The sequence below is a fragment of the Hypomesus transpacificus genome, chromosome 11 (genome assembly GCF_021917145.1).
Source record: "Hypomesus transpacificus isolate Combined female chromosome 11, fHypTra1, whole genome shotgun sequence".
NCBI classification, from domain to species: domain Eukaryota; kingdom Metazoa; phylum Chordata; class Actinopteri; order Osmeriformes; family Osmeridae; genus Hypomesus; species Hypomesus transpacificus.
The window spans coordinates 10,484,761-10,502,615 of record NC_061070.1 but is presented as its reverse complement, the minus strand read 5'-3'; the positions used below and the strand labels follow the sequence as shown (position 1 = coordinate 10,502,615).

The 17,855-nt window shown below is 41.9% G+C and overlaps 1 protein-coding gene across 27 annotated transcripts in view; it reads right to left on the bottom strand.

Annotated features, from left to right (window-relative positions):
- The window catches only part of col13a1 (collagen, type XIII, alpha 1), a 78,878-nt gene that overhangs the window by 25,078 nt on the left and 35,945 nt on the right, over positions 1-17,855 (bottom strand). For 10 of the 27 annotated variants that reach the window (XM_047028906.1, XM_047028912.1, XM_047028919.1 and 7 more), the window contains 11 exons: positions 15,667-15,693; positions 12,209-12,244; positions 10,875-10,901; positions 8,423-8,473; positions 6,421-6,456; positions 5,887-5,913; positions 5,595-5,621; positions 3,868-3,894; positions 3,725-3,751; positions 3,546-3,572; positions 2,284-2,355 (listed from right to left, as the gene is read on the bottom strand). In XM_047028906.1, the coding sequence (XP_046884862.1) occupies positions 2,284-2,355; positions 3,546-3,572; positions 3,725-3,751; positions 3,868-3,894; positions 5,595-5,621; positions 5,887-5,913; positions 6,421-6,456; positions 8,423-8,473; positions 10,875-10,901; positions 12,209-12,244; positions 15,667-15,693 (384 nt within the window). Of the gene's footprint in view, positions 1-964; positions 1,031-1,614; positions 1,657-2,283; positions 2,356-3,545; positions 3,573-3,724; positions 3,752-3,867; positions 3,895-5,594; positions 5,622-5,886; positions 5,914-6,420; positions 6,457-8,422; positions 8,474-10,874; positions 10,902-12,208; positions 12,245-15,666; positions 15,694-17,855 lie in introns of all 27 variants that reach the window. The other 17 variants (XM_047028917.1, XM_047028918.1, XM_047028934.1 and 14 more) reach the window with 9 other exon arrangements.

Here is a 17,855-nt window from a genome sequence, read left to right as displayed (position 1 = left end):
CAGCTTTGTTCTGGATAAGTTCTATAACTATACAAAAGAACAGCATGATTTGATATTCACCCCACTACTGTAAATGATTTATGACTACACATGTGGCCTGGCTTTAGAACTTCATAATGCAAAATCCTTAAGCCTTAAACTATAACTCTCCTTAGTCACTGTGCGATGTGTTACAGTATGAGGGCCGTGCGCATATTTAGCTGCTGTAAAATTTCAGTTGTGCAGGCAGGCTTGCATAACCCAGAACACATCTATCCACATTAGATCCATATTTTATCAATCCCCGCATCCCGAACAGGATGTTTCCGGTGATGATTTATGCACCAGGATGCGTGAGCATTGGTTAAATGAACACATTCCACATTGCTGTCCAAGACTAGTTCCAGGGAGTTTGATTTTAGGAAAGCCAAGCCAATCTGGGTGGTACTTTTTATATTGGTATACTACAGTGCGTAGCATTGTCTCCAAACAAGGTATTCCATCCTGGCACAGACGGACCGGACACCTGGCAGAAAAACAAGATGGAAAGGTGGATGCCAACAGGAGTCCACCTGTGCCAGCTGGGCTCTCTGGCTAGCAGGGTGTAGGGTGGGCACCAAGCACAAGGCAAGGACACTGAGGCTCTTTGATTGATTGATTAAAATTCTCAAGTGTAAATGTATTTTTTCCCCCAACCATTTATTGTCACATTTTATAAGTACTGATTCATTACAATATTTCTCACTATGGGTTGGGACTAGTTGGAACAAAAATTCTGACTTTTACCTAACCTTTTCCTTACTCTCCACACTGTCTACAGCCAGAACTTCCTATCTGTAACTGATCATTCGAAACACAAGCGGTGCTTTGGTGTGCTCACTGCAGGGTTACAGGGGACACAAAACAGAGGACAATATGGCGAGAGTGATCGGCGGTTGGCATCCACAGTAGGAAGTCAGGGAGGGAAGGGCAGAGAGAAATGTACCTTGAGGCGCTTTAGGATTAGAGGGCTTATTTGGGGCATGTTGCGCACGGTGATGGGCAACATCTGCTGAGGGGGGGTCAGTCACAAAGCACAGGTGGCCCAGCGGCGCCAGAAAGAAGTCACGGGGCAACAAGTAGCCCAGGAGTTCAAGGAGAAAAGAAAACAGCCAAGGACCAGGAGAGAGGAGCGAGAAAGAGTGGAGGGAAATTGGGAAAGGGGAGGGAGGGAAAAGGGAGAAAAAAAACATGAGAGTGAACGGCAAGAAAATGGCACGGCAAGACGAGAGGAGAGAAAGGCGGAGGAGGAAGAGAAAACAAGGGAGAGGTGACAGGTAACTGCATACCAGGGACCAGGAGTAGGTAACTGAGGGGATTACACCCTGCTCATACAAAGTATTATTGAGTGCCAATACCATGACGTGACATTGTTTGTTATTGATTAAAACAATATCCTTTTCGGGCATTCACAGCACAGCTACAGGGAGCCCTTTGAGGCCTTGTGTTGGATCAGACTACTCTAATGGTATTGGCATCAGTTCCCCATATTGATTGTACTCCTGGCCCTTCAGTATATTACAGCTGAGAGGAGATCAGGTAGGATACAGTCTTGCCACAAAGAGAGTAGCTACAGATACATATATCCAGACTTACTGTGGCCAATCCGCCAACACAGGGCTGTACAATACGCCGCTTCTGTTGAGATCACCAGCATTGTCAGGTGCAGTTTGAAAGAGTTTAGGGTCAAATGTACATTTCCCCTGCTTCTGTTCATGGAAATGCATGAACTGTACAGTGCAGAGTTGGCCTGTAACTTGACTATAATATACAATACCTTGTATATTGAGGTTCAAATGAGGAGAAATATATACTTTATATAAGACACAAGTAGTGGGGGTGTCAGAGATGCAAAGTAGATGAGTGAGTCATTACGGTATGCCATGAGAAGCCCTCCACCACATCCTCCAACATGCCATAAGATGCACCATGGGAATTCACGTTTGACCTCTAAAGCAACCGAAATCACCATCATTGTATAGGTTTGTTTTTGATGCTTTTGGCAAAATATATAACAGATCTTAATGAATCTGTTGGTGAAAGCAATCTCCCATTATCAGTCCATCTTATGACCACCCCAAAGCCCTATTCAGGGCCAGGCCAGACTCCAACAGTTATCCTCCATGACCTGTTGACCTTTCTTGTGGGAGGCTAAGTGGTGGGAAGGCGGCTGGGCACTGGAGCACTTGCTCTCTTTGTGGCACGACTGGGAAGTATCATTACAAGGGAAGAGGGTGAGGGTGTTTGGGGGATCAACCCACAAACCTTCAACATCAGAGCCTGATTGGAGCGTAAGGCAGCAAGGGTTTTCAATGGCACATCCTGTACAAAAAGGCCCTACACACCAGGATTGGGGAGGGGGGGGGGGTGTCAATTGGAATTCCGTTCAAATTGAAATGTACGAGTGTTGAAGGTAATACATTTGCTGTGAACATTTATTTTCTTCCTATGGATTTCATCTCAATGGAATCCAGATTTGAACGGAATTCCCATCACCTCCAATTCTGCTATTCACAATATCACACACCAGTGTAACTGTCTACTCCTGCAGAACAATCTCTCCAAGCTCCAATGCTACTCCAATCTGTCAAAAACAATCCTGTCCCCCTTTTCGTAACAATCCCCTTGGCAATGTGGAGATGGAGCCACCCGCTGGCAAAGACCTCCCATGCAGTTTGCCGTTGGGACTTGGAGGCATGTAGGAAAACAATCCTACTCACGAGAGGTATGTCAGGAGCTGCAATGCAGGTTGAAGACTTTAAACAAACCCCCCCAATGCTTTTGACCCTCTCCCTATGAACTCTACATTCTGAACAGCCCTTGTTTATCTACGTAGACAAAACATTTGGCGGTCACATTATGAAAAGAGCTGAAAATACCTTTTCAACTTGGAATGAGCTGTTGTTTCATTCTGAACCAATCTTTCACTTGGATAGCAAAGGTTTATGAAAACTTGCACAAAGGTAGCCACTTAGCAACAGTAGGTTGAATTACATATTGTGTGAAAAATGATTTAGCTATTGCAAAAATCCACCAGTACATGACAGACTCTTATTCTTGGCCCCTTCCATACAGAGCCTTATCATGTCTCACTGTACTATGCGCTGCGGCAGGCAGCCAATAATTGCCTTGTTTTCTCTCGAACAGCCAATCCCTGAAGACATGGGTTGATTTGCATCTTGGGCAGCTGCATCCATGTGTTGCATGAGCTAGCCATCACCGTCTCATTCGTCTAGCTACCAATAATTTTTCCCCTTCTTCCTAGCTTACATACAACATACAGTATACTATTTTTACAGATTAGCAATTACATTGCTGGTGTCTATACCTGCGAAGAATATGATGTTATTTGTCGCAACAGGAGATAAAAGCACAATATTGGCATAGCAGATGACATTTAGCACCATACACCAGTACATTTAAGCTACACAATCCTTACAGGTGATACAAACGAGTGACATGGAGTCACTTTAGAAAATTATGAATTAATCATCAACAATGGGGATAAATTGCATTGAAAGACTTACCCGGTGTGTGTAGTCTCCACATACACCCTGAAGAACAAGGAAACAATGAACTGGATCAGAAACCAGCACTTATCTTTGCTCTCAGTGGTACCTCATAGGTATTAAAAAGTAGCTTTCAAACTGATCTTTAGTATTAAAAAGTAGCTTTCAAACTGATCTTTAGGGAAAAACAACCTCACCTTCTCGCCTTTGGGACCAGGTTCACCCTGGCAGGTAAAACAAAAGAGGGGAAATAGATTCACTATACATTCAGTGAGAGAGTATGATTGATACAAATATAATTCAGACACCGTCACCCTATAATAATGTATACAAAACTTACCGGGACTCCTTTTGGACCACGCTGACCCTAAAGAGTAAGAAAATTAACAAATTAATTGTGAACAGATACCGTGCAGTAAAAACACTTCCGTAGAGTCATATGTCATATCTTTCGACAAAAACATTTGTTAAACAAAAGAGATTCAATTCCTGATTGAGCTGTAGGTTTCTGGCTAAATTTACAAAGCAGGCCACCCAAATAACTCTGACAGCAGTCTCCTATTATAACCATGGTTCTATTTGACAACCTATCCTGTCCTGGGGGGAGCTGTCAAGGCACATGTCAGTATCTACCAACTGCATCATTAATGCGTTCAGGAAAAGTGCACAGCTGGACACATCCACCACTCCCCATGCCTGCGGCCCTGGAGTGTACAGTAGGAGTTCCATCCAGAGTTTCCACAGGTCATTTCATTACATGTCACAGACTACATGTTAAACCCTTTAAAACACACCTTGACACTTGTTACAAGATAAAAGGTGGGGACTAAGTCATTGTATGACCATTATTCAAACGTTCACATTATTTTGACATTCCAACTGCATTTGGCCTTGGAGTCGTTTGTGTTGGCCCTACCTCCCTCCCTGCGAGCTTCTGTGAAGAAGAATCACTCCATTAGAGAAAACTGTTTTTGGATAACTGTCATAAAAGCCTCTATATTCACTACTAACCCAATATGCAAAGAAACCTCAAAATGGGTCCAAGAATAGCAGAGACTTTGAAAACTCTGAAGCTTTGAAAGTTATCAATAAAAAAATTATTCCAACTCCCAGGGTAGATATTTCTAGAGAGTTCTCCAGTGGTCAGAGAATAAGCAGTAGAAGGATATATTTTAATAGTTATTGTGTCCCATCCAGAAGGCTCTCAGGGAGCATGTAGAATTGATGTGGGGCTGTAAAGGTGTCAGATTGATAGAGGAAATCTAACTCTTTTCCTTGGCACCTTGGTAGAGGAATGTGTACATCTTGCCAGCCAAGATACAGTAAGTCATTTCGATTATCAGTTGATGAGGGGATGACCATTAAGCTGCTTAGAGCTCTTAGTTACAGTAATTATATATTTTTATTTACACAATGTTTAGACAAAGGTGTATTTCTAAATATTCTTCCACTAACAAATATATTAGACTAATCTGCAATATTTTTTTAATATCCTTTAAAATATAATAGATTCAGTAAGAAGAATGGTGAAGAGTTTGAGTGGATGGATTTAAGTGTTTGTCTTAGTTCGATCAGGGTATACAAGATTAATTTGTGTTTACCTTGAACATGTTGTACCCATCAACCCTGATTGAACAGCAGAATGTGTATAACAGCTCCCATCTGACAAACTCTATCTACTAAATATGGCCAGACATTCTCCGTGTCACTAAAACAGGCGGCCCACTGCTATCCCATTACCTTTCACATAAATCAGAACACAACACTGTTTTCCCAATGAATTCAGAGGGCTGCACTCAGAGCACAAGGTCTATTAATGGGCTATTTTGACAACGAACGGTGTTCAAAGTTTTACTGCCTTTTGCACGTTTTTGTTAATTGCATTAGAAATGCATCCAAGTCGCATTTCAGAGAGTGAGAGTAGTATCCTGGTATTTTGGAGTTTGGATTTTTGTTAGATTTTTTTGTGTCTTTCGAAAAGAAAAGAAAATTAGAATGATTTTCAGACAGAAATTGTTTAGTTTATTGCTACTCTAGCAACTGTAACAGCAACAGTGGAATGCTTACCATGTCACCTTTTAATCCATTCTGGCCCTGTGCAAAAATGAAAAGGTAGCTTAACACAGTTTTTCAACAATATACTCTTTTTTTCCCTTATACAAACCTTCCGAAATATCAATAACATGATTATCTCCACCCTGTAATAACACTAATGATGCTAATAGACATTTTATTACAATAATGACCATAATCATTATTAACGTAATTATCATAATCATCATAAAGTGTTGGGTTTGGAGCACTAAAAGCACAAAATTACTCAATTATTCAACATTTGTCACGAATGGTGAAAACTCACAGCCTTGCCGTCCAAACCAATTGGACCCTATGATGAAAAGAGAGGGGGAGACAAGGTTAATAATCCAATAGCTGCATAACTGCTAATAATTTCCAAAGATGAGAGTCCGTTTGAATGCATTTTTAGGTCAAGCCCTGGTGGTTAGGTTGAGTGAGAGTGAAGAATGTTGAGAGTATGCAGAGTATAATGTATCTCTTGAAGCTATAGGATGAGTATGTCGTAATGGGGAACTACAGAGAGAACTGTCATGAACACCCCAAGCATGAGTCTGTTAAAGGAGGGGTAGGTCAGAAACCAACAGAGCACTGCTATGATATGTATTACTGCTATAAAGGACCTGAAGGCCCATTTTCCCTTTCCTTTCTATTTTTTTTCCAAAAAAATAAAGGAATTTAAACACTTGAAGGTATTTTCCATATACGTTTCCTCTGTCCGACCTAAGACCTACAACTCCACAAAAATGTACAATTGTGTCTTAAGAGTGTGACTTGTGTTTTTATAACTGGATAAGTAGACTAGTGGCCTCAGACTTACCGGGAAGCCTGGAAATCCTCTGGTTCCTGGCTGCCCCTGAAGACAGACAGAAACAGAAACACAGTCAGGGCATGTATTTACTGCTGGAAGATTGACATGGAGATTTGGTGAAAGAGGGTCAGTGTGAGAGGGTACGTTCCCCTCGCGGTAATACATTTGGGCAAAGCGAGAGCCGTAATCGACCCTGACAGAGGGAGTGATCCTGCAGACTACGGGGAGAGACGTCTGCGTGGGTTGCGGAGCGGAGGAAACCGTCTCCCCAAACACCAGGAAATAAGACAGTGAAACACAACACTGAAAACAATTCAGACCAAAAAAACAAAAAACGATGCTGCTTTCAAATCTAATAAAAGATAGACGGGGGGAGATGGAAAAAGCAAACATGCTGAATGAGTACATGTCAATAATAATTAGTGAACACGTTTGGTAGAAAACGGTATGCTTAGGATCTAAGGATATGCTGTCCCACCTGAGGGACTTGTAGAAGCCATTCAATATCCCAGGGAAACAAAAAAGGGGGCCGTAAAGACAAACGGAGAGAAAATGACAAGGGAGAGGTGAACGTGGCTAATGAACCAGTTTGTGTGTCTGGGACCCAAAATGGTTATTGGGGGATTTGCATTATATTTTTCTTTCCCATGGAAACCTAGGAGAACACATCTATTTAGGGTAATGGTCTAGACCAGAAGAGGACATGGCTTATTACAAGTATTTTATGTGAACTTAGGAGACATAACGGAACACTGAGAATACAGTGTAATAAAATGTATTGTAGTTACAACATGGATCCTTTTGTCTCAAGTTTATAGGCTTCTAGGGTTCTGAGTGGATTCATGGTTTTCTCTACAGTGTATTTTTGAGGCCTAAAAATAGATGCACACTACGTTTATATTCCAATTTGAAAGTTATCTGTTTTTACTCACAGTCCATGTGATCAGGCTCCAGTAGAACCTAACCCTAACCCTAGCCTATACTCATCTGTCTCAGTCAGTCTGTTAAATGACAGCTTGTCAAGAAGAGAACAGGCCACCTGGCTAGCCTAAGCTGTCATTTCCTCTCTCTCTTTTTCTCTCCTCCTCTCCACTAAATCAACTCTCTCATTCTCACCAAGGTCAAGGCAAAAGACTCTTATGTCGACCTACCTGCTATGGAAAATCACCTTCTAAATACCCCTGCTTTTCTGGCTTTCTATGTTCACAGCCAATCTCCAACTGGGCCTAGCTTCCTCTGCTTGCCTGCTATTCATTAGAAATACCTTATTACCGGCAAGGGGGTGTGGGCCTACAAGTAAGTATTGTAATTGGTCATTTGAAAAACAGATGTCTGCTCTTCCAAGGTAGTTGATTGGCTAATGTCGTCGACTGTAACGTGTGTAGGGTTTTACAAGCAATGTCAGACAAAATCAGTTCAGCTTTCCAAAGTGTAATTATAAACAGCAAAATAGAGGTGGACTTTTTTGCCAAATGGAAGCTGAAACTTTCATAACTTCAGTGATTAGACATTCAGTCGAATTTGGATAGATGATTGGTTCTTTAATACAACAAGGCCACTCATTTCTATAGTTTCTTGATTATTCCTAATTTCTGAGGTGGGAGGAACATGTGAAAAGTTTTCTCTTTCAGATTAGATAGGTGTGTTAGATGACTCAACCCCAGGCCTCAAATGCAGTCCTGAAGTATAAAAAGCTACCTAACTTTTAGCTCATCAAATCACCAGTCAATGTACAGAAGTACACCACAAGTCATTAATCTTTACTAAATGCTGAATGAATTTGGAAAGCACAAGAATGCAAGATTGTAACATTGCACATGAAAGACATTAGTCCAAGTTATACATGTCTTACCGCCAAGCACATCATCTGTACTGTACTGAGCTTGGACTTCAAGTCTCTTGGACAAAAACAACGACTAAGAACGGACTACAGATTAATCCAGGCGACATTGAAAGCAGTAGCTTGAGATACAAACGTTTATTAGGTGTAAGGAGAAGTGAAGACACTTACAGGAGGTCCACGCGGCCCAATGATAGACAGACCTGGCTCCCCTGGTGCTCCCTAAGGACAGATGAAGACAGTGAGGAGACAAGATACAAACACAGGGAAAAAAAAGAACAGAAACACTCTCATGATCCCAAACACTTGTTTTCCACAGTGTTACATAGTACTAGTGTGCTTTGTAGTAAATACACTGCATGTTCAATTCAAAAGCGGGGGAATTATTCATAGTACTGTACATCCATTTAGGGCATCTGTAGGAAAAACTACAAAAATCTCAAATAATAACTATTCCCACAGCCAATTATTGTACTTATTGTAAACACGCAAGTGCAATACTTATTGTAAACATGTAAGCGAGACATTTTTCTCATTTTTATCAATTTTCAGCAATGTGAAAAGGATCTCCTTTCAAACCCATACTTTAAAACTCGACAACATGGCTCGGAAGGTCAGCAATACTGCTGTACAAACAGAAGCAACCCTCCAGGCTCCTTCTCTGGCACAAAATGGGTGATTTGCACTGTGTCAGCCCTGGTCCACATAGTCCCATCAACCCTCCCCATGCAATCCCACAAACCACTGGGGCCAGACGGGGGCAGCTCGGGTTTCCAGCACTTTCCCTAATTAGCTCACCACTCTCCCACCTCAAGAAACCCTATCACAAGGACATCTTTGATGGCCCAGTCATCCATCTAAAAACACAGGTGATTTGAATGTTTCTGTACAAAGACCTACTTTGGGAGGGGAAGTATTTGTTTTCACACATGAGGTAGGTGTATCTTTTGCCTTACAGTGGCTTCTGGGAAAGACGGATTGATGGTGGCTATGCTTTTCAGTGGCTATAAAGCTATGTTGAGGTGAAAAAAGGGCTTCACATCTGATCCAGCATTGTACAGTCTCCCAGTTGTGTGAAGCGAAGATACTTGTCAAGGGAGTTTGTATTACCACCGCTGGAAAGGGTTAACCTCACAAACCCAGACCATATCATAACTAAAACCAGAATCCACCCAAAATAAATGCAGTATATCTCTGTACATATAAAAACCTGGAGTTCTGAAACATGAGGTACAGAGACACAGACCTAACGCAGGCCTCGCAGAGCAATGTACAGGAATAGCAGTTATTCAGCACTTCTCTTTTGTTTTTGACTCTCCATCTTTGTTATGGATGTTTTCATATTTAATGAAGATCTACAGCCAAGACTTTGCAGTCCAAGTGTGCTGTGTTTCTTCATTCTCTCTCTTGGTGTCTAAGAGACTAACCACCAAATACCAGCTGCGATATTGCAGAAAGCTCCTGAAACAATCTCTGTTGAGAAATACGAGGAAAGCCTTTGGTTGGTTTTGGAAGGAGATCTGTCAAGAGCTCCCAAAAGCCATCAGTGCATAGTCTGGTTCTCCATTTACTGTCTTGGTGGTCAAATTGCTGTTTCTACCTATAACTCCAACGGCAAAACAGAACTCTGTTGGCAGGCCGACTATAGTCAAACCTATAATGGTTGTTCTGATAGCTAGCTAGAGTGTATGATATTGAAGAATGCTACATGTTTCACCTCTTGGCGCACATTTGAATCTGTAGATCACAAATCACCTCAGGTTTGATGAAAGCAAATCCGCAAAGCTGCTGTTTCTGGCTTTGATTGGAGCAAAGAAGAGGGGTCAGTGTGATTACTTTAGCAACTGTGGCAGTTTAGTCGTTTGAGGCTGTAGGCTGGAAGTTCTAGCGGTCATGTTACTTCAGGTCAGGAGAGGGTACTCCATATCCTGACCCCTCATCAGTCTGACAGCAGAGAAGAGATGAAATAAGATGTCTGATGGCTGAGAAAGTTTGAGATCGTTACTTATGACCACCAAGGCAGTTTGGTCATTGTTATAGTAGAGATTATTTCACAAAACCAAGGTGGAATGTACATTTGGACTCTACCCTGGCCTCCATAAATGTCTATCAGCTTTCTATGGGGAGCCTTAAATTAGAACTTTGAGATTCTTATGTGACAATTCTGGACTATTCAGTTACATTGGTCAAAAAACACAAGTAATCCAATCAGGGTGGGAAATGGTTTTCAGCATGCGACCCTCACAGCCTAGATCCAGACTCGTTGACATAAATCAAATGTTACCTGTATGACACAGTAGACAGGGCTGCACTTCTGACCACCATCAACACCACCACCCACAGCGTCTCAAACCACCCTCCCAAATGTAATTTCTTCACAAATAATTAAAGCTCTACGTTTGACAAAAGCCAGATCAAGAGGATTGTCATTTGAGATTTACCTAAAACCATTGTCACAAATCACACCCTAATACCCAAAACAGTGTGCTATTTTTGACCAGAGCTGGGTCAAATCAAGTGCACTACACAGAACATAGGGTGTGATTTGGAAGTCAACCAAGTTTCCTTTTCCTTTAGGTACATACACGAATGACCTAACGGAGACAGACATGTCTACACTTACCTTTTCCCCTGCGTGTCCTTTTAACCCCTGGGGTCAGTCACAGCAGACACAGTCGCATGCAAAGAGTTGTGAAGGGAGGAGAGACACAAGAGAGAGAGAGGAGAACCGGGGTTAGAGAGGCACAGAGAGGAGGACATGGGGCATGCAGCAGCCTCAAGGGTGGTCAATGGGGTGAGGGAGTGTGGTCTGCATGTGGAGCATTAGGGAGGGGGCGGTCTATGTGGGGGGAGGGGGGTCGTGTGGAGTCCAGACAGATTTTTCTCACAGCAGCAACTGAGTGGACTGAGAAGGATAAAAGTCTGAAAAAAAGGACTTCCTTTGAGGTGCTTGAGGATCACATACTTACTTAAAACTCTTCTACGCTGTGTGAAATATTGAGTGCTCTGTGTGGGTTTCACAGTGGGAGCCACACTGCGAAAAGCCCACAGTTGGAAAGGGAGTATCTTTAAAGCCAAATATTTCAAGCCCACATTATGTGCGGCTGAACAGGAGTCAGATTTTCAGGAAAAATCTTCACTGCACTCGACTAAACTGAGGGGAAAATGTTATCCATATGCTGCGCGGGGGTAAAAATGCCCTGAAAAGTGGCCATATCAAAATACACAAATCTAAATAAATGAGAAAGCAAAAGTCTGCATTGCAACATGTGGAAGAGGCCTTGACTTCATAGTGAAAACTGTTTTTCTCATTTCCCCCAATGACACGTGTTTTGTCTCTTGGCAACGCTGGTAAACAGGGTTTCCAAGTTTATTTTTTCTTTCCAAATTTGTTTTCATACATGTTTGTATGTTTTATACAGCTACCATAGTATGACAGTTCTATAAATATGATCTAATGTCAGTTATGGTTTTTGACTTGATTTACAGTCAAACACTTAAGCCTATGCATTTTCTGTAACGTCACATCACACAAAAAAATGCAAAGTTAATGCTGGTGTACAATAGCCTTGTCTGTATTTTGAATCATCAGCAGCATTGTGCAATATCAAGTTATTGTTGAACTAGGTAATTTATGGACTACCTAAACAATTCTTTACATCAGGTACCCACCCCTTTAACTGATTTTAGATCAATGATGGGACTGCCATACAAAATAATTTGAATGTAATTATATTGTCTACATGATGTACACACAATTCACTACAGAACAAACTTAAAATCATGTTAACACTTGACCTTCACTGCCCACCTACTGACATTACTGATTTTCTAAAATCTTTGAACACATGCTGCTAACATCCCCACAACTAATCCTCATTTGGTCAGTGGCCCTGTGCCTGTTCCTACATTCTACAGTACGAGGTTGCATGTTATACACATTGCCAATTCACTCACCATTCGTCCAGGAATTCCCATAGTTCCTTTGTCACCCTGATGAGCAACGCAAAGTCAAAAGGAAAGCAGTCAACAATAAGGATGAACTTAAAAAAAGAATATATATATATAATTATATATATATATTTTATAAAATACATAGATTAACTTTACCATCCTACAATGAGCCAATTCATTCGATTGTGCCATCCACATGTACTTTTCCAAAATTGGTTTTATATTTATCTAGATTAGAACAATGCACAGGGGGGCACATATGCTCTTGAAATTTGTAAAGTTAATCCACTTTTAAAGTTTAATCCAAACATTCGTGTCCAAACCCATCTTAATTATGACAGGTTGAGTTAAGCTGTTCTCATGCCAAATATTTCTTTTCTCAAGGCCCAAGCCAGCTACAGTGACTATAGTAGATTACTTGGCACATTCTCAAAGCGCAACATTATTACAGTACGCAGTCTTCAACTTAGCACAGTATAATGTGAATTGACTAGCAACAAGTTTACAAACACACCAATCCTTATGGCAACATGTGAAAAAGTCATTCATTTTTCACACTACATAATAAAATGTAGGGCCGATATTTTACTGGATGCAGTCATTCATGTTTAAACACAAGTGGGAGGGAGGCCTTGATAATATGTCTAGTTTGGAACAATCCTGGTTTTCGAGCACCAACTCGTTAAACGTAAACAGTGAATGTCACATTCCATTACAACCTTCCACTTTCTCCTGTCCCTGTTCATCTGTCCAGTGTATTGCCTTCTTTCACACTATTCCAAATGGCCGTAAACTCCCGCTGTGATGAAATGACTTATTAAGCGAAGGTGTTCGTTCCTAAAGCCTCTTAATGTGCACTGGTTCTCCTGAATCTCTCATTGCAGCCCCCAGGGCAGTGAATCCGCCGGTGGGCTGCCGATGACAGTTTTTTGACGACTCACTCGTGTCCTCACGTCATGGAAACAAGGGGGTGATGGTGGTGGTCGGGGGCTAGTGTATGTTTGTGTGTGTGTGTCTGTCTGAGGGGGCCAGTTGCAGGTTCGGCCCTGCCATAAGTCATTACAACATATGTTTGAGAACTGAATCTGTATAACGGGTTCTATGGTGAATACGTTTCCTTTGCACTGAAAACAGTTTTAAGAACGCATGATTGTTTTTAGCATTTCACCCAGGGAATAAACCTGGCTTAAGAGTAAGCAGATAACAAATATCTTAGGCTTCCAGCAGCTAGTTTTGTCTAATTTTAATTAAATGTACCGTGTGTAGTGTATTCATTAAACAAACATATTTGAAATATAAGTCTGCATTTCCTTTCAGACATCTACAGACATTGGTACTGTATGGGCCTGCAGTAGAAACAAATTCACCCCCCAATACGGCTGTTACTCATATGCAATATGCTTCAGGAGAGCCAGTTGTGGCTTTCATCAGACTAGAAGATCATCCAGGTCTCCAGAGACATGCTAACTAGAGGTGACGTGTTTGAGGCCCTGTCCAAGGTGCTGATAAAAAATCTGTGGCTTGTAACAATTATGTACCATTCAGAATTGTATTTCTAAGTAACATACTGTGTGTACAGCCTGACTGAAACGTTTCCCCTGGTCACTAAATGGGGATACCACACTCTCATAGGTTCTCCACCTATCAGATGCTCCTTCCATCTCCTGACCCTTGCAGGATATTGGGCCACGTTTGTTACGTGGTGACGCTACATAACAAAAGACCGAAAACAAGTAATCAAATCACTCCCTACTCTATTCCTCAGTGTTACTTCAATGTGTTTCGTTCTTCAAGTTCTTGAAGCACAACAAGATCAGGGTGGTGGGGACCGTTTTCACCCCACCAAGTACAGCCTCCTCTGTCGCCTCTTCCTTTAGAGCACCTGTCACTCTCAAGTCTGGTTTTCTGAGTTATTGGGCCTACGGTAGTCTCAAATTCACCAGAGCCAGACCAAGCTCCTGACCCCCCACAAATATACACACACACACACTTTTAGCATGGGACATACACACCTGAGCATCACACAAACCCACTCCAGTCATTAGGATTTATGCCAGCTCCCAGCAGTGCAAGGCTCAGGCCTCTCAGGTGTATTTCCAGGAGTAATGAGACTCAGCTGGACTGTAGGCCCAGGCACAGGCCCAGCACACGCACTCTCTCGCTCTCTCTCCCGCTCTTTGTCTGTCATTCTCACTCTCTCTCTCTCTCCTTCTCCAGACTGACCGCAGGCATTCCCCCCCACCCCCACCTCCCAACACCACAAGCATGGTTTTGGCTAAAATAAACACATACATTGATGTAAATGAAGCGTGGATAAAATGTCCAATCAACAGGATAATATAGACACACACAATGAGGATTTGTGCAAAGTTATGTGATTGCATTAATCCCTTTGTTCACAGAGTCATTAAGTAGTGGAAAAGCATGAATTGTGTGAAATGAAATGCAATGAAATGCAATGAAATGCAATGAAATGCATGTCTGGTCCTGTAGGAGAAGCATGAAGACCACATCCTTAGGTATCATTAAGTTAACCGAGAGACCAAAACAGAACAATGTGTTTACAGTCCATCCATCATGCTAGGAGGTTTTCCTTCTTTGTTCAAAACTCCCATCAGAGATAACCACATTCAACATGACCGATTTCAGACCGATTTCTCTCGCCAAAACCACATCCTTTCACCCTTTCTTAAAGAATGACCAGTTGTGATTTAATCTCCAGCCCGCTGACAGGCATAATCAATCAAAATACCCTGGAATGGGTCACATCCTAACTTTGACAAAACCTGTCAGCTAATCTCACACATGAAAAACCCCTCTCAGCAAAGCCTTGTCTTCCTCTTCAGACTGTTTTATGGGCCTGTTTCACAAGTCAGTCTGTCAGGATGGAGTGGCGGGGTGGTGGTGGGGGCAGTTCTAACTGGCAGGTGGGGTCAAAGATCAGATCTAAGATGGCCTCCTGTTGCCATGCACTGATGGACGCCATGTGGGTTTTGCTTTGGGACGTGTGCATTAGTTATGTTAGAGCTTGGAAAGCTCAGAAAGGAAAACTGGTAAAGACAAAAACAAAAAACGGGGAAAAGAGGATCTGAAGTGGATCCTGAAAGGGATTCACTTATATTAAAGAGGCTCTGGAAAGCAACAACATTTCTTCCAAATAGGGCTTTTCAAATTCAATTCAAGGTCCAAAACAAATATCTAATTACCCTGTTCAGATGAATGAAAGGACAACACAGAATGTCCACCCAGACCCTTGAATATTTCTGACATGCCCCAATCATGTTTTTATATGTTATTTAGGTCTTCCATAATTGATTGTGGCTTCTATGTTAGTTTTTCCATTGTATTCTTTCAAACCAAATGTTCATGCTCTAAGTAAAGTCAACTTCTCAGAAAAGAGCAGAGATCTACTGGAAAGTTCACAGACACAACAGGCAAGGCACAAGTTAAAAGACAGTTACCGGAAAGCCTGCTCGTCCAGGAGGACCCTGAAAAGGGGTGAGAGAAAATGGGCACAAAATAGAAAATGAACTTGACAATATTCTAGAGAGTCCCCATCACAAAACGTATCAAAAACTGAGCCAGGCCAGAATAAAATGCTTGCAATAAATGTAAAAATACACCAGTAGACTTTGCCGGATGTCTAGTTTATACATCATAGATTTTATTTTGGCCTTTTAAGTTCAGTTTAACAGGCAGACATGAAAGAGAAAAACAGCATTCCACAACATAGAACATACATTACGTTGGATGGACATCAATAGATTTCTAAGGGCAGGAAAAGTGTCATGCTCCTTTAAGGTGAGGGTGAATCATCAATCAGTAGTTCCAACAACACTGTAGCTGGAACACATGTCATTGATTGTACATTGGAGATTCCCCTCAGCATTAAAGAATATCATGTCATTGTTTTTAATCAATATGCAAAACATGCAAAGACAGGTTTGGTGAGAATGCATGCTCTGAATACCTTAAACAAGCTTGTTTCAGCATCCACTGTATTGAATCAAAGAATGTGCGGAACTAACAAGCCCTCTTTGAAATACCTACTTAATAGAGACACTGCAGCCATGTGGCTTGTTGACTTCCACAACATACAAAGCCAAGAGGAGGTGAAATTCAAAGGCCATTCATTACAGACCATGTTCAAGGAGACCGGACTACCTCGTCAAATGCCAAGAGTTTTGTTTTCAATGCAATTAACAAGGAGCACACGTCAATGGTTCTTTCGTCAGTCCTTTTAGACAAAGACACAGCGCTAATTATTGATCAGACTAAACAGGAACTTGACATTTTCCCAAAAGCTCCTTTGTGTTGAGTATGTGTTTGTGAGCTTTTTATCCCTTTAGGGAAGCTCTAGAGGTTCAATACTAGTCTCCTCTCAAAAGCCATGAGAAATTACCGCTGCTTCCTAGAGAGTGTGTAGGCGTCAGCTGGCCGATAGTTGCAGAGGGGAAGTCATTATTCATACATCAATAACCCTGGAGGGAAGAGACTTTAACACACTCCCTATTGCACTAAGCTCTTTGATGCTTTCAGACTGACTTTATATCAAGGCCGCTAATTTATTGTGAAAATGATGATTGCATTTCAATGCAGGAGTTTCAGACAGATTATGAGGGAACTATGAGAAATGAAATGACAAAAATCATAAAAAGGTGAAAAAGAAGATTCGAGAATGTCGGTCTTTGGTCTGTCTTTGGCTGCACTGTGTGGACCCTCAGTAAGTGAATCCAGTAGCTATCGTCTCTAGCTATGTGGAGTCTACTTCCTGGTGCTTCTCTTCTGTGGAGCACCTTGCATTACCCTTGTAGTTTAGGGCCAGTGGTGAGGTGCAACACCAGGTGCAAAGAATGCATTGCACATGGGTGCCTGCCCTCCCGCATGCCCGCTTCAGGGTCTCCAGGGGCTGTCTGCAGGGTCAGGGGTGTCCTCCCGCCGGAAGAAACCCCTCATTGGAATTACACGGTAGTCCTCCTCAACATGTGGCTTCCATTTGGCCAAACGTTGTTGGATGAATAGGGAGAGGACAGGAAGTTTGTCCCAAGGGGCATCTGTAGCCTTTGGGGGCCTCACCTTCCTTACTAGAGAAGGAGCGGGGGTGTGGGAGAGGGGTTTGGACTTCCTTACCACATTAAGGGGACTGGTAGTGACATTCTGATTGGTCTAAGTGTTATTTTACCCACTGGCCGACAGTAGGAAAACACTATATGAGAAGGAACTGGACCAAATAAATTTAACTGGACCAAATAAAGTTTTTATTACAAAAGTACCCTTGTAGTGCACACTGCAGTGCACATTAAATTGGTCAGCAAAATACCGCAAGCTATGCAATTCTGTATCCTCATCTGCAAAATGACTGTGATTGTCATTGATTATGCTGTTCGGTTTCATTAGAGTCTGAAGGTGTTCCCCATCAGGGATGATTGTTTCAGAGTGTGCTTAATGTTAACTGCCTTAGAAGCAACTACTATAGGCCAGGCTTCTGGGATATGACCTCTGAGGAATGACGGTGTTTTAAAAAGGACAAAGCCTTCAGGTTTTCAGAGAATAGGACAGCGTGAATGTTATGTCGTTTCACAACAAAGTTGCAATCAGATGAGAGCAAATCATGTTAGCTGAACTTTCTACTGTAAATAGAAACCTGGGA